Here is a 16,029-nt window from a genome sequence, read left to right as displayed (position 1 = left end):
CTCTACCTTTTATTTTTAACTTTGCCACCAAACAAAAGGAAAATATTTTTTTCCACCGAGGGCCTTGATTTTTTTGTGCCAGAGGAAACAGCACATTTTTTTATATGTCAGCTTTATATGAATTTATGAAAAGCTCCATGCAAGAGTGAATTGTTCTAATCACACCTGATGTCACATGAGCATCTTATGAAGTACTCCCTGCTATAAATCGGAGTTTACAAACCGATTAAACGAGGCAGATTGAGGAGGGGAAATAAGACTCTGAGAGGTGTATGACTTCTCTGAGAGTTACTCAGCGTGCTAACACAGAGTTAAGTGAACCCGCACCAGTACCGGTGCCACTTGTCCCCATCTTTCCTGGGAGCAGGTATTTGCCAAGCAGATTTGGGGATGACAGAAAACCATCTTTTGTGCTTCAGCTCTGGAATCAAACAGCAAACAATTCCAAAGCATTTCTCTGCTGTGAGATAAAGCAGATGGCACTGCTGGGCTCTCTGTGGTATGAAGGGTGATGCAAACCGAGCAGAGAAGAGACACAGGAGGAATTACTCTCCAGTTTCTTCTCTCTGATAGAGCTCTGCCAGCTGGCCCAGACTGGTAATTGTGGAGAGAATGACCGAGGCCACTTCTAGGCGATGCCTGAATCACGTGTGGGCAGCCTCATACCTCGGCTGACTCGAGCTGGCTGTCCTGCACCCAGGTTTACTCCCTCCTTCACTCGGTGTTTTGTATGATTCAGACCTGCTGCTTGCGCCCAGAGGTAGCTCCATTGCACATTCCTACATCCATGAGGTAAGAGGAAAACCCTTCAGATGGAATAATTCTCCTTGTTCCTTAGGTCCACCAGCACCAGCCAGGATAACATCAACAAAATGTCACACAAAGTTTGGTTTAAGCCCTTAATATATATCAGCTGTAGCTTGTAAAACTGGATTGGCTTTTAAAGAAAAATAGCTCCAAGCGAGGTTTTACTGTAATTGTATCTTCGACAGTCGGACGTCAGGAGCTTTTTCCCTAGGAATGGCAAATGGGTAAGTGATCAGAAACAGCATCTGAGCAAAGGTGGGTGTGGAGGGCGGCAGAGTCTGCTCCGTCTGAGCTCAGGACCAGGGGAGCCAGTTTTGTCAACCAGGCTGGGAATCATCTGTCTCTCCCTCCCCCAGGCTGACCCACCTGCTTCCGGCTGCAGCCTGCATGTTGGAGCCTCCTCTGCCACCTCAAGAGCAGGGATCCTGCGAGGCTTCCACGCTTTCTCTTGGCTCATGCAAATCCCACATGCAGCAGTTGTGGGACAGCATGTGTGTTGTGCCCCACTGATGAAGGGAACGGAGCAACTGGGGCTGCGTAATGAAAAAACTGAGATTGGAAAGAAGAGGGTACAAACAGAAATGCAAGTCTGGGTTTGCTCCAATTCTGTTGCTGCAGAGCACTTGAATCGTAGCACTAGCTGTCTTATTAGCTGGGTAATCAATAAACTAATCGAGCTTCATCTGTGCAGCCTCTGAATCCCATTTCTCGCTGATGGATTTATTCCACAGACAGCATTGAGAAGATGCAGCTCCTGGCAAGGGGTCCTGGTGGCACTTGAGGAGCAAGTCCATGATGGGACACGTATGGTTCCTTAAAGCCCTGCCGGAGCCAGTCCTGCTGGGGTGAGCTCCCCAAAATCAAAGCAGGGTGTTCCAGGTCCCAGTCCAGCCAAGATACTGTTCTCTTGACATGGAATGAAGAGCATCACTGTTCTGTCAGAGCAGTCAGTCACCGTTTCATGATGTTAATCCATGCACATCCATAGGAGAGTACAGCATTCTAGAGCATGTCACCCTGGAATGCTTTGGCATCCAGTGACCATCAGAGAGGAGATGACTAGCCAACACCACTGCTGTTTTAGGAACACGCAGCTCCTAGCACACTGAGATGTAGGGCTTTGCTTTGGGTCTTCTGCATTCTGTCATGTGGCCTCTTGCAGACAGAGGTGTATATAAAGGTTTTTTGGCCTTATTAGTTCTTTGCAGAACTCTCAGATGTTCCTCAGCCATGGGTCCACGTCTCCAGTTCCTGACCCCTCGTTGGGTCTCAGGAAGAGAGATCCTGCATATTTTTTATTCCACTTCTTTCACTCTAAGGAGTCTTCAGTGCTGTCCACTCCCTTCCTCTCTGCCACGTGTGTTCTTTGCCGTGCGCTCTGTGGGCTGGTGGACTGTGGCTGTTTTGGAGCAGAGGGGAGCTGAGGATTGCTGATGGAGCAGCCTGGTGTCTCTGGCAGTAGCCTCCTCTCCTCTGGTCCTGCAGCAGCTCTTTCACTGCCCAGGTCTGCTGAATTCTTGTTAATGTCCCGATAGCGAGGTAAGAGCTGGGGGGCCAAGGACAATTGAAATTTGTCCTGAAAATTCATGCTTTGGAATTAACCTGCGGAGGCACGGCTCGCGGGGAGTGTGACGTGGGTTGGGATTGCAGCCAGGGACTATCCCAGCTGCAAACCCAGCGGTGCGGCTGGGGTGAAAGAAGGGGGATGCTGTGAGCAGTATTACTCAGGACCCAGCACAGGGCAGCTGCTGGCGAGGGAGTGCCCAGGGCTTCATGCAATCCCTCTGCGTGTTAAGCGCCACGTACTGCCCATCAGCTCTCAGATGTGGCTTCGTAACCCCCCAGGGGACACCCTGGGGACATCATTGTCTCTTGCAGTTTTTGCTGCCGAGTTGCGGGCGTCCTCCCACTGGGTCAGTGGGCAGCACCGCTGCGCAGATGTAAGAGGAGATCTTGTTTCTCTCAACCTGAAACCATTTCCTTTCCCCCACTGCCCTCCCTCCACTCGCCCCCTAATTCATCCCTCGGGGTTTAATATCTATTTCTCCAAGTGCCACGGGCCAAATTTACTGCTCGCATAACTCCACCGACTTCAATGGAGAAGAGCGTTTAGGGTGCTCCAAGGAGGCGTAAGTAGGAGTGATGTGATGGAATTGAGTAAAGGAAAATATAGTCTGACTGTCAAGAAGAGTTTCCTACCAGTGAAATCTATGGACTGTAGAAGTTTCCCATGGGAACAAGCAGAAACCAAGTTGCTGAAGTCATTTTAAAACAGCACAAGAGAATAGGAAATCAGCCCGGTGACTGGCCAAAAGGAAAGGCGAGATGACATAATGCTACTTCTCTTTCTCTAATTTCTGTGCCTGCATTTCTTTGTCCATGCAATTATTTTCATGCAACTGGAATTCTCCTTGGCTTTTACCATTGCGATGGCCCTTGCTGCTTCTGAAGAGGCTAAATCGTGTCCTGGATTATAGCGATGCTGCAGCCCCCATTATTCCTGCTGCTCGCAAACCTATTCTGGGCTCCTTTCAAGCTCCTTCTTTGATTTACCTGAGTCTTTGGCTCCGGTTCTGCCCTGATGTAACTGTACAGGATGAGTTGGCCTACTTTGGGAACAGCGACCGGGCTCATCCAGGCCAATGCGGAGCCGTGCCGGGCTGCAGAAGCGGTCGGACACGGACCTGTAACACTCCGGCAAGCAGGACAGAGACCAGGGATAGAAACCTTCCTGTCTGCAGGGATCCTTCAGGCAGATTCCTGATAGATCATCTACTGGAAAAATCATAAAGGCCACTGGGCTGTGGTTAAATGCTGCTTTCCCTGTTGGTTCTGATCCTACGCTGCCTATCCCGAGCTTGGTACCTAAAGCCGGGGCCGCACGCTGGCTTTGGCAACCCCTTGCCCACAGAACCTCCTCATATATTTATGAATGACTTAACATTTGCTTGCTCTCTCACCATTAGCAACTTAAAGCTCTACTGCTAGCAACCTCCTGCCTTGCACAGTTCCCAGATAATTACAGATTAGAACCGGCTAATTTTTATTTTTGTAAAGCTGTCAGAGATCTATGTTTGTTATTATTGTCTCCTAGGCTGCCAGTTGCATAAATACATATGTAAAACCTGCTTTGATCTCTAAGTATAATGACACAGATTTATCAAATGTTTGCCTTTTTCTGTCTCTTTGAAAAGGCTGATTTATGGAGTGCAGTCCCTACCTCCCTTCCTCTCTTGAAATATGAAGTGTTTGTGAGCAGCCAAGGTAATATTTAATATCCTGCCAAGAATCCTTTGCACTTCCTAACAAATGAACTACAACCTAACCAAATGGTTCACATCTGTTTAGCCTCTTCTCCTTTTTAACTAAACAAATTAGCATTAGAATACCTGGGAGGCGCACAAAGTCCCTTTCTAGATGACAGAACACAGACAATTATTAGCAAGGGGAGTAACTGTACTGAAAGGAGCAGGCACGGACCTAGCAGATGTTTTCACATCTCCTGTAGTGGCCTTGAATGGCTCACGCCCAGCGGACACGCTGCCTTGGCTTTTGAAGAGGGTGAGGAGTCCATTCACAGTCCCCTCTGAATGAAATTAAGGGCAGCGGCCTCAGCTAGTTAAAAGTTGCGTTTAAACTGCTTCCAGAGAACTTTGGCTGGGGTTGGGGTTTCCCTTCCCCCATAAATGGCTAAAATCAAGCTTTTTGCCCCATGCACGGCAGCTTGGAGGCAGCATGTGGGCACGAGCACGGGTGCAGCCTCACCCCGGGCCATACACACCCAGGAGTGTCCTGGGAATCACAGCATCATGGAATTGTTAAGGCTGGAAAAGACCTCTGAGCTCATCCAGTCCAGCCGTCAGCCCAACTGTGCCTGCTAAACCATGTCCCAAAATGCCAGCGCTACACGTTGTTTGAACCCCTCCAGGGATGGAGACTCCTCTCCTGCCCTGGGCAGCCTCTGCCAGGGCTTCACCACTCTGTCAGTAAAGAGATTTTTTTCCTGATATCCAGTGCAACCCTGCTGCTCAGGAGACAGCGGGCAGCTCTGGCTTTATTTCTGGTTTCAACAGTGGTTTCTCACCCCAAGAGCATCAAACTACTCAGCCTCGTTGCCCTTTCTCTCCGTGAAACAAGGTATAAGGGGTTATTTGGGGTTTAGGGGAATCACAAGGCAAAAACTAACATCTGCAAAGCATATTTGGATTATTACAGACCAGTCTGCACACAGGCAATTACAAACTCACACCCCTTCGACCACGTGGGGCCTTTCAAGCACCTCTGCTCCCGCTGGAGCCTCCAACACCTTTGAATCAGAGGTTGAGGAGGGATTTTGGGGCTGTGACGGGACGGGACCGGCTGAGAGGGGCTCTCTGCTGAGCGCTGCTTTAATTGGATTCATCACGGGAGGAGGGAGCCAAAGGCAGCACTGGCTTTATTTGGGCTAACACAGCTTTGTGGTAAATGCTGTGAAAAAGAAAACCCCCCAAAGCCTAACAGAGATACCGCTACTGATACATCATCTGAATAACGAGTGATTAAACCAACAACAGCTACTATGAAAATGTGGCTTTGTAGTGCTGGACCGCATGGGATGCAGCGGGGAAAATCATTATGAACACACCAGCAGGGTGCAGTTATAAATAAAACCAGCTCAGTGCAGGCTCCAAAAGCAGCAATAATCAGCACAGTCTGAGTTTAGTGTGAGCATAAGACGTTTAGGGAAGGTGTTATTTGTTACCAGGGCCAGGGGCACTGCTGGGTGAAGGGGTGCAACTTCAGGATAAGTCAACAGAGGGAGTTCATTGCCATCCCGGCCAAGGGAGACACAGCCTGTGCATCCGTGCCAGAGGCCTGGATCGCTGCCTGTCTGTCTGTCCATCTGTCCAGCGTGGCTTTCTGCAATCCCCACTATAAGCAAAGCATCCGAAGGGCCACTGGTGCTGGAGCAGGCTCCTTGGCTCTGAGCTGTGGAATCACACAGCATCTTTCATCGAATCATAGAATCCCTAGGTTGAAAAAGACCTTTGAGATCATCAAGTCCAACCGTACTTATCCACTACTAAATCATATCCCTAAGCACTTCATCCCCCGTCTTTTAAACAGCTCCAGGGATGGAGCTCCTCCATGGGCAGCCTCTACCAGTGCCTATGAACAGTTTCAGTGAGGAAGTTTTTCCTAATGCCCAACCTGAACCTCCCCTGGTGGAGCTTGAGGCCATTCCCTCTCGTCCTGTCCCCTGTCACTTGGGAGAAGAGCCCAGCTCCCTCCTCTCCACAACCTCTTTTCAGGCACTTGTAGACAGTAATAAAATCTCCCCTCAGGAGCCCCTGTGAGAATGTGGGCTTGGAGATGCTTCAGCTACGCCCTTCCCACTGCCCATTTCGGAAGCCAGGAGGGTAAATCAGCCTCCTTCCCAATACATTGCCTGCTCCTGCTGCTCCTTGTTCCCTCTGACAGCCAAGTTCATGTAACAAGCATCCCTTGCCTGAAGCATCAGGCAAGGGATATTGGGTGGGGAGAAGAGATCTAAATAATGTTCGTCTCTCTGCTGCAGGGTGACCAGATGGCCTCAGGTGCCCTGCATCCCCTCCGCTTGCCTCAGCTTCCCGTCCACACTGGCTGGGAGTGGATCGGTGCAGGGATGTTCAAGGAGCAGCACATTGGTCACCAAGCCCTCTGGCTGCTCTGCAGTGCGAGGATCAGAATGAACCTCTGAGTTCAGCTGATAAACTCAGCCTGTTCCCTTCCCCGGTCTGGATGCCGTCCAGCAGCTCCCCTGGAAGCACAGCGGAAATTCTTTAATCACCTCGTTTGCAACTCTGTTTCAAGTTTAATTTGATATAGGGCCTGTTCTCCCCAGCTAAACAAAAAAATCCCAAACATCTCCCAGCCTTTCTCCGCAACACAAATCCCGATCTTTCTCATTGCTCAGAACACAAAAGACAAGTTCCAGTGCCAGCCACTTCTTTGTGAATGAGCATCGACTGCCGTGAGCCTGTCTGCATCTGGGCAGGTGGTTCCCATGCATGGGGATGCGATGATCGATGGTGGAGCCCATCCTGCCCAGCTGGAAGCTCTGAGCTCCCCTGGCACCATGGTGTGATCTCTACCCCACCCCACCTGCAGGGATGCCCCTTTCCCACTGGTGGAGGAGGAGGATCATAGAACCAGAGAATAGTTTGTGTTGGAAGGAACCTTGAAGATCATCCAGTTCCACCCCTGCCATGGGCAGGGACACCTCCCACTGCATCAGGGGCTCCAAGCCCCATCCAACCTGGCCTTGAACCCCTCCAGGGATGGGGCAGCCACCACTGCTCTGGGCAACCTGGGCCAGGGCCTCCCAACACTCATTGTGAAGAATTTCTTCCTAATGTGTAGTCTAAATCTTCCTCCCTCCAACATAAACCCATTCCCCCTCATCCCATCACTCCATGCCCTTGTAAAAGGTCCCTCCCCACCTTTCCTGGAGCCCGTTTCTGTACTGGAAGCTGCTCTAAGGTCTCTCTGCAGCCTTCTCTTCTCTAGGCTGAACAACCCCAACTCTCGCAGCCTGGCCTCGTATGGATAGAGCAGAGCCCTTCTGTCTCCTGTTGCTCCGGGCAATTTCCCACAATCTGTGTTTCTGTTTAAGAAAAGTCCAGTTACAGCTGCAGCTCGGGTGTACAAGCAATGTGTTTTTGTAGCACGTATTTAAGGAAAAAACTGCATCAAAGGGAAGCTGTAGCTACAAGAGAAAGTGTTAAAAAGGGGAGTAGGGAACAGGAAGGACCTTGGCATCGGTCTTGGACAGCAAATCCAGGGGAAAAATCCTCAGCCACCAACATGCCCCGGTCTCTGGGCCACACATGCCCTGAGACACAAGAACACCTCCCTTCGGGCATTGCGCTCTGCCTCGAGCAACAGGCAGGACTGTGCACAGCTTTGAGAAAAATGGTAACACAGGTATGAATTTGGGGTGACTTTTCCAGCTCCAGTGGGAATGACCTGGCATCCTCCTTTCCAGGCACCTCTACTAGTCCTTGTGCTCCCTTAAAGGATCGCGGCAGCAGCTCCCCAGGAGCACCCCAGTGCAGTCAGTGCCTACTGTGCTCAGAGCATCCCTTCGGAGGCGTCAGCAGCAATATTCCAAGAAGCATTTGGGAGCCATAACCTTTCAGGGATGCAGGGAAACACGTGGCGTCTTCCCAGCACGGATAAATGCACCAACCTGAACCCACATGAGCCTGCTGCCAAGCCGTCAGTTCTTGCTCCAAGGCCTGGAGGTGCCAGAACTGGTTAGGAGCAGTAGGAAAAACATCTCCGCATTGTGGGAAAAAAAGCTTGTTTTGCCAACCTTGTTCTGTGAAACGGCTGAACTGTGCCTTTGTGAAGCACTGGAAACGATACCCAAGCCTGAGGCGCTGACCCGGGCTGGAAAATCTTCAACACGAACAGTTAAAGTCTGGAAGCAGAAAAGCAGAGGTGACAGAAAGCACACAAGTAAGAGTTGAAGCAAGATGTTCCTGCCAGCTCTTTTAAACAGACATCCTGATGGTGGTCTAAGTGGCTTCGGGACACTGGACACACGTTGTGCTCAACAGACGCCCTTGGATCAGAGAGAATTTGACTGCTCTGGACCCAGCAATGCCATTTGGAGGTGTGGGAATCCTTGCGACATGGCAATCCAGACCAACGCAAGCTCCAGCAGAGCACAGGAGCTCTCATGTTCAAGGAACACTCCAGGCTCAGCCAACAGAAGGGTTAGGGAGGCAGCTCCAAAGCTTGCTCAGCTTTGTGTTGAAGCCCTAAATGCCTGGAATATTTTCATTTCAGAGGGGACTAAAAACCTTCAATGTGAACTGCCCTGTATGTCACAGTCTGAAGGGGTCTCACAGGATGGTCTTCACCAATGACACTTGGAATCATAGAATCATGGAATGGTTTGGGTTGGAAGAGACCTCAAAGCCCATCCAGTTCCACTCCTGCCATGGGCAGGGACATCTCCCGCTGGATCAGGGGCTCCAAGCCCCATCCAACCTGGCCTTGAACCCCTCCAGGGATGGGGCAGCCACCACTGCTCTGGGCAACCTGGGCCAGGGCCTCCCCACCCTCACAGCAAAACATTTCTCCCTAAGATCTCATCTCAATCTCCCCTCTTTCAGCTGAAAACCATTCCCCCTCGCCCTATCCCTGCACTCTGGTAAAAAGCCCCTCAACAGTTTGCCTCACAGCTCCGTTGTCATCTTTGACTGCAAATTAACAACACGTTGCTTGGGAGACAATGAACTTTGGGACCAGACTGTCCCGGGCAGCGCCCAGTGCTGGACACGCACCTACGAGAGACGAGCCCTGCAGGACTGACCTCCTCCACGCCTGGGAGAAGGCAGAGCAATCCCAAGAGGAGAAGAACCGACCCACGGGCACCTCGGCAGCGCGAGGGCATCCTGCGTCCCACAAGCCCTTCCTGTGGCTGGCGCTTTGCCTGCTTATAAAATACCATGACTAGAAATGCCATCAGGGACAGCCTGTGATGGAGCCTCTGGTATTACCACCTCCTGCAGAGCTGCTTGGTAGAAAAACAGCGCTGATATTTCTGTTTTGAAAGCAAAGTGTTCTGTAGACAGCCTGTATTTCCAAGGAAAAGGGAATATCTAATCACCTCTGGAGAGCAACTGGGACAACGTGCTTTCTAGCTGTAATGATAATGATTTCTAACAGTATCACACTGTTTCCATTCCTGCTCTCGTGGGATTGTTGGAATGGAGATGGATGTGTGTGTTTTGTGTAAGCCTTGAAATGCCGTGGCCTGGTGGAGTGGGAAACGCTGCTGGAGCCAGGAGAGTGTGAATGTGTGACTCTGCTGGGGCAGATTATATCGGAGTTTGATACAGGAAGTGAGAAAAAACACCCCAGCAGGGGAAAATGAGAAGGGAAAGAGCTGTGTGTGCAGGGATTGGGTTTCCTCATCGATGCTGGAACAAGGCGCGGAGCCTCTCCAACTGCCTGGTTCCACTGAGGCACCACCAGTGGCTTCACACAGGACCTGGGGGCTCCTCGCCATGGCCGGAGAGTGGGGTGGTTCATGGTTGCAAAGCTCAGCTCCTCCACAATGCCGGAGATCAGGGTGATTCACAGTCACATGCCTGAGCTCCTCACCAAGGGCAGAACTTGGGGCAGTTCAGTCACACAGCCCAGCTCCTCGCCAGTGCCCGAACTGGGGCAGTTCAGGGTCTCACAGCTCAGATCCTCACAAGGGCCAAAGCTCAAGGTGATTCACAGGCGCGCAGCTCATCTCCTCGCCAATGCCAGAGCTCAGGGTGGTTCACAGTCACGCGTCTCGGCTCCCCACGCGAGGCCAGCCCTGGGCTGAGATGAAGAGACGTGCTGAAGGTCAGAACAAAGAGCAGACGCAGGGTGCAATCTAATCACCAGCCTCCGCTCTCTTTTCAGGGTCGTGCAGAACATAGGGTGCAGGGCTCACAAAAACACGATCTGTTTACTCATCTAACAAGGTGAAATGTCCTCATCCCTATTTACAGATGGAGCGCGTTTCTTCCATGGGGATCTGGAAAGAATGAAGCTCCCCTGGGCATTAGGGCGCTGTTCTAGTCTTCAGACCCTAGGCAGGAGGGTGGGGAGGCCCTGGCCCAGGTTGCCCAGAGCAGGGGTGGCTGCCCCATCCCTGGAGGGGTTCAAGGCCAGGGTGGATGGGGCTTGGAGTCCCCTGATCCAGTGGGAGGTGTCCCTGCCCGGGGCACGGGGTGGAACTGGATGGGCTTTAAGGTCCCTTCCCACCCAAACCATTCCATGATTCTGTGATTCTACGAAAATCACACAAAAAGTTTAAAGCCCAAACAGACTAAACTCAGGTTTGTCTTCTTGAGCTGCTGGCTCAGATTCGTCTGTGAGCTTCAGTGCAAACTTCTGGTGGTGCAGAGCTGCCCACTGAGACAGCAGCACCTCCATGGGACCCGCAGACCCAGGGGCTGGGGGCACCCGGCACAGTGCTGATGCTTTTTCACTGCCACATAAACAGCAGGTATTCTCCAGGAGATCCCGAGTAATAGAGACAACAGAATCATAGAATCATAGAATCACAGAATAACCAGGTTGGAAGAGACCCACCAGATCATCGCGTCCAACCATTCCTATCAAACACTAAACCATGTCCCTTAGCACCTCGTCCACCCATCCCTTAAACACCTCCAGGGAAGGTGACTCAACCCCCTCCCTGGGCAGCCTCTGCCACTGCCCAGTGACCCTTTCTGTGAAGAATTTTTTCCTAATGTCCAGCCTAAACCTCCCCTGGCAGAGCTTGAGGCCATTCCCTCTCGTCCTGTCCCCTGTCACTTGGGAGAAGAGCCCAGCTCCCTCCTCTCTACAACCTCCTTTCAGGTACTTATAGAGAGCAATGAGGTCTCCCCTCAGCCTCCTCTTCTCCAGGCTAAACAGGATGGCAAACAACCTATACTCACATTCTCCAAACCAGAAAAGGGAAAATACATGACAATTTGATGCAGGAACCACTGTTTCAGATTCATGGAGCCCAGGGCAGAGAGGCAGGAGGCCCAGGTTTCACTCCCAGCAGTGCGATGCCAGCCGGACGCCGTCGGGCGTGGGCAGTGGTGTCCCCAGCGCTGCAGCGGGGACGGCTGGTGTGAGCCCACACGTGCTCCACAAACATCTCTGGATGAAGGCAGGCCAGAGGTTTCTTTTTCATTTCCATAGTGGCACCAGGATAGTGAAAAGGGCACCCAGGAGCACCTTCTGTACTGTCCGTCCGCAGCCAAGGTGCCCACTTGGCCAAGTTTTTATTCTCAAACCACAGGCAACAGCAGGAATTCTTAAAGGCAGTAAAATGACAGTGGGTGGACTCAGTCTGTACCTGATACCTGGCTATTGTGGAGCACAGCAAACGCCTTCTAGGTGAAAAAAGCTCTTTTTAAAAATTGTTATTTTTAAAAAAAGAGCATTTCTTACCTTTAAATCCCATCTCTGCTCATTCTAAACCATGCTCCCTCTCCAGACCAGAGCAACTGGGTGTGGAGCTGTTGGTGCAACTCTGTGACCTGCCCTTTGCAGACACTTGGTGATGATTACAAAGCTCCTGCCTGGCCCTAAACCCTGTGAGTGTGATATGTTATGGCCCAAGAAATGAAGATGGCCCTTCAAAACTGAACCACAGGCATTTCCCCTGGGCCCTTTAATCAGAATTGACTCTGCCAGGACAGCGCCCCGTGCTTGCAGGCCATCCCAGAGCCTGCAGTGACTCAGGAGAAACCCACAGACCTCCTGCTTCACCGCCGCTTTCTACCTCTGAGCAACACGCGAGGGTTTCGGTGAGTGATTCGCTCTTTTCAGGTTCCTCTCCCAGCTAAAGGTTGACCAAATGCTTTCCTTCTGCACAAACACTTCCCACTCACCCGTAACTTTTGCACAATAAACCAGCATTGCACAAGCTGCCCCTGCTCTTACAGCTTTCGAGAACATCATCGTTGCTGTGAGAAATGCCACAAAACTCTCCGATACCTTTGCAATGAGCTGAACTGCACCAGAGCTGCCGTCGTAAGCAAATTGGTTAAAACAGATGCTGAGCACTCACCTCGGGGTTTGTACAGAACACTCTTTATTGCAGAGCAGACTGGATGCGGTTTGAAAACAAATTCAGGAGTTGCACAGTTTCCAGACAGTTCTGCGAGGTGTTGCCCACAGTAACTTGAGTACAACGGCGTCCGTCAGACAGTGAAGAGGGAGCTCAACCCTGACATCTGCAATTACTTGAGGGAGGCAGAAAGCCTTGCAACTGGTTATTTTAGAGCTGGGTAAACCAGGAGGCTTGGCTCCTGCGAGCACCTCTGCCAGCAGAGCAGAGGTTAACCGTGTCCCTCCTGATCTACACCAGAGTAACCAAGACCAGAAGCTGAGCTTGGAGCATGAAAGCAGCCAGTGAAGATTTTATGTCAGCGTGATACACGCGTGGTGGCAGATCCATGACGTTTCCTGATGGGCTTTACTGGGGATCAGATGAGAGAGAGTCTCCATTTCAGGTATCACCGTTTCTTTGGATCGATGCAGAACCGTGCTGCCCAGTCCCTCTCCACGTGGGAAAGGAATCTTGGCATGAAAACACATCAAGTCCTAACGGGCACCACAATAACTGAAACACTCGTCTGCCCTGGATGTTGCTGTGTTTGGATTCATCCCAGCGGGACAGAACCAGCCCCAGGCAGGCTGAGGGGCAGCCACAGCCCCTGGGGGGGTCACAGGCACAGCAGATTATGGCTAGAGCTGTTCCTCAGTGAATCAGTTAACAAAGATAAAGTGTTCCCCTAGTGAGACCATCCTCAATAACTGCTTTTGAGAGACACTGGCTGCATCAGCAATTTGAACATTACAATATTAGATAAAAATCCCAACATTTCTATTCCGTAAAATGTGTTTCCTTACCTATTACACGGCGCGAGCGATACCCCACCCATGGTGTGATACCAAACACAGTTCAAACTGTTGATGCAAGCCCAGAGCTCATCTGGGGACACCAAGACCTAATGGGCTGCCACAAGACACATCAGCCTTAAAACGCCTTAAAACTCCCAGACTGAGATCTGCTTCTCACCTCCTGCGCCTTTTCAAAGCCGTGCTGACATAAGCAGCGATGGCAACTCCTACCAGCTGAGGATCTGATCCCCAGGGCTCCAATTCCAATGACATGAAACCATCTGGGAGCCAGAAACTCCCCATGATGGATGCGCAGCAGAACAGCTCCGAGCGTGGTCAGGGTTTGTGCTGCAGGAGAGCCAGTCAGCTGGATGCTGCTTGAATGCTGATGGGCTGAAAGAGTGTTTTATTTACTCTAGAGTTGGGCCAGCTGCATGAAAGCTAAAAATCTACTGGGGTGAAAGGGACCCTTGGGAAAAGCAACTGATTGGGAAAAGCTTCAGCCATTGAAGGCTTCTGTGTAATATCAGGGCAGGAACGGCACGGATTGAGACCAGAGGGTTTCACCCAGCCCACCGCGTGCCTCAAAGCTTAATTTGGGAAGGATGCTTGGGGAGCAGGGCGTATAAATCATTCATTTGTCGCTTCCTGATATTTTGCCAAGGCTACCAGTGCTGGCGGTCAGTGAGTGTGCGCATGTGACATGCTGAGTGAACACCTATCCACGAGAGGAGGGACCGACTCCCGGAGGCTTTGGAAGGCCATCCCAAAGTGATGTGCTTCTGACATAGGGTAAAGTTTAACCCTTGAAGAACACGTGACCCAGAGGCCCGTGAATGCTTTAGGCTCTCCAGTCTATTCCCTTTCAGAAGGAAAGAACAGAAAATTATCGCATGAAGTGGTCGCTAGGCACAAATGATTCTTCTTCAAACAGACCCCCACAGGTTTCCCCCTTGTAATTACTAAACCACGCTACCTTGTCACGAGGACGACAAGTAACTGACATTTAAGGCAATCTCATTTCCATAGCCCTCCCGTGACTTCCACTGAGCAGCTCGCCTTTGTCCTCCTTCTCTAGGAACGATTTCTTGCAGGAGAACATGACGAGCAGCAGCATTGGCAAATGCCACAGGCTGCAGAAGAAGAGCTTCCTGGAGCTGCTGCGGTCCGCATCCCTGTAGAACCGAAAGCCGAGGTAGGAGATGTAGAGGTTGATAGGGAGTGAAATGATGGGGAAAGTCCACGTGGTGATGTCGAGAATGGGAGCCGCGGTTGAGAGTCCGATTAAGGCCAAGCAGTGACGCAGAGCCACCCGCCGGCACAGTGCCGGGTGGGTGACGGACATCATACAGTATCCTCCTCGGGAGTAATCTTCCCGCAGACCCCAGCTCAGGGCATTGAAGTGAGGGAACTGCCAGGAGTAGAGGATTCCTCCTAACAGTAATGCACCTGCAGAGGAAGAAAGAGAAGGAAACACGCATTAGAAGGCCAACTCTATGTAAAGATCTCTGTGGATTCCAGCTGTATTTGCTGGAGAGCAGCGCTAGGAATCTTTTACACCACACAAGGGGGAAGATGAGGAATGCTCTGTAAGATAAGGCAGGCTCTGTTCTTAATGGCATATACAGAGGGTTGTGCATGGCGGTTCTTCTGGTTTTGAAGCGCTTAATTTGAACAGTGTTTCAACAAGTCATGTCCTCTTAATGAACCCTTGCTAATGCGTTTCTGCACCAACCCAGTCTCTACCTGAGGGAAGATGGGTGGAAATGAAGCAAAGTTGGGTAAGAGAGTTGAGGGTTTGAGCAACCTGATCACCTGAGGGAAGGTGTCCCTGCCCATGGCCAGGGGGGCTGGAACTAGATGAGATTTAAGGTCCCTTCCAACCCAAAACATTCCCTGATTCTGTGATTCTAAGAGACTGTTTTTCTGGAAGCCTTGAGCTGCCGGTCCCAGAAGCGTCCAGAGCAGTGTCACAGACACAAGGAGCTCTGCTCAATGACAGCAAACAAGGAAGACAAGCTGTTTTCGCCTGAGAACTGGGAAAACGCCAGCAGCCTGGAGCATGGCTGAGCTCTCTTTGCCCTTTGCGTGAAGGGAGGTCACTGCTGACTGCACGGGAGCACCTGGATCATGGGCAGCAGGCCGGCGGCAGAACTGACAGAAGCTGCTGCTGAGGTTACAGAAGATGAAGAACTTTTTACTCCTTCAAACCAATTCTAGGAACCTGTAACTAGTTTGATGGAGTAGTTCTGTTCACACCAATTTGCTTCTTCTACATTTAAAAAGAAGCTACGGAAGCACAGTTTTCACAGCTATCCTCAGGACACGGTACAGGGCTTCTCCAGCTTACATGCTGATCTTGGCGAGCTTCAAGGAGGCCCTCAGATGAAACTCCCTTCACTAATTTCGTCTGATGACACAATAATCCCTCAAGGCTGCTGCATATTATGAGCATTCCTGGATTTTCCTTTTGTTTCTCCAGCTCCCAAACACTGTGCTCAGGCATTAACACTTTCTTTGCATCTCCCTGTCTCCACAAGCTCATTCTTTATGAAAACGACTTCCCAGTTGGAGCCAAGAGTCTATCATTTTCTTAATGACTTGATAGAGACAGAAACACTGACGCTTATCTGCACACAGGTTAATGTATTTAAATTCTTCCCCAAATGCTCCCTTCTTCCCCAGCAACTGCTCAGGCTCTAACAAAGACCCAGTCACCATCTCCTTTGAACTGATTCATGGTTTAGAGCAGCCCTGAAGAAGACTTGAGGGTGTTGGTTGATAAGAAGCTCCACATGAGCC

The 16,029-nt window shown here is 50.9% G+C and overlaps 1 protein-coding gene across 1 annotated transcript in view; it reads right to left on the bottom strand.

The window, feature by feature from the left end:
* Nucleotides 1-12,383: 12,383 nt before the first annotated feature.
* Nucleotides 12,384-16,029, bottom strand: part of COX10 (cytochrome c oxidase assembly factor heme A:farnesyltransferase COX10) — a 113,932-nt gene continuing 110,286 nt past the window's right edge. The window contains exon 7 of the mRNA XM_069872346.1: nucleotides 12,384-14,676. Coding sequence (XP_069728447.1) covers nucleotides 14,234-14,676 — 443 coding nt within the window. The 3' untranslated portion in view covers nucleotides 12,384-14,233. The remainder of the gene's footprint in view (nucleotides 14,677-16,029) is intronic.

Source organism: Phaenicophaeus curvirostris, chromosome 19, assembly GCF_032191515.1.
Source record: "Phaenicophaeus curvirostris isolate KB17595 chromosome 19, BPBGC_Pcur_1.0, whole genome shotgun sequence".
In the NCBI taxonomy this organism is placed as follows: domain Eukaryota; kingdom Metazoa; phylum Chordata; class Aves; order Cuculiformes; family Cuculidae; genus Phaenicophaeus; species Phaenicophaeus curvirostris.
The sequence above is the reverse complement of the archived record's forward strand: the minus strand, read 5'-3'. Positions and strand labels throughout refer to the sequence as shown.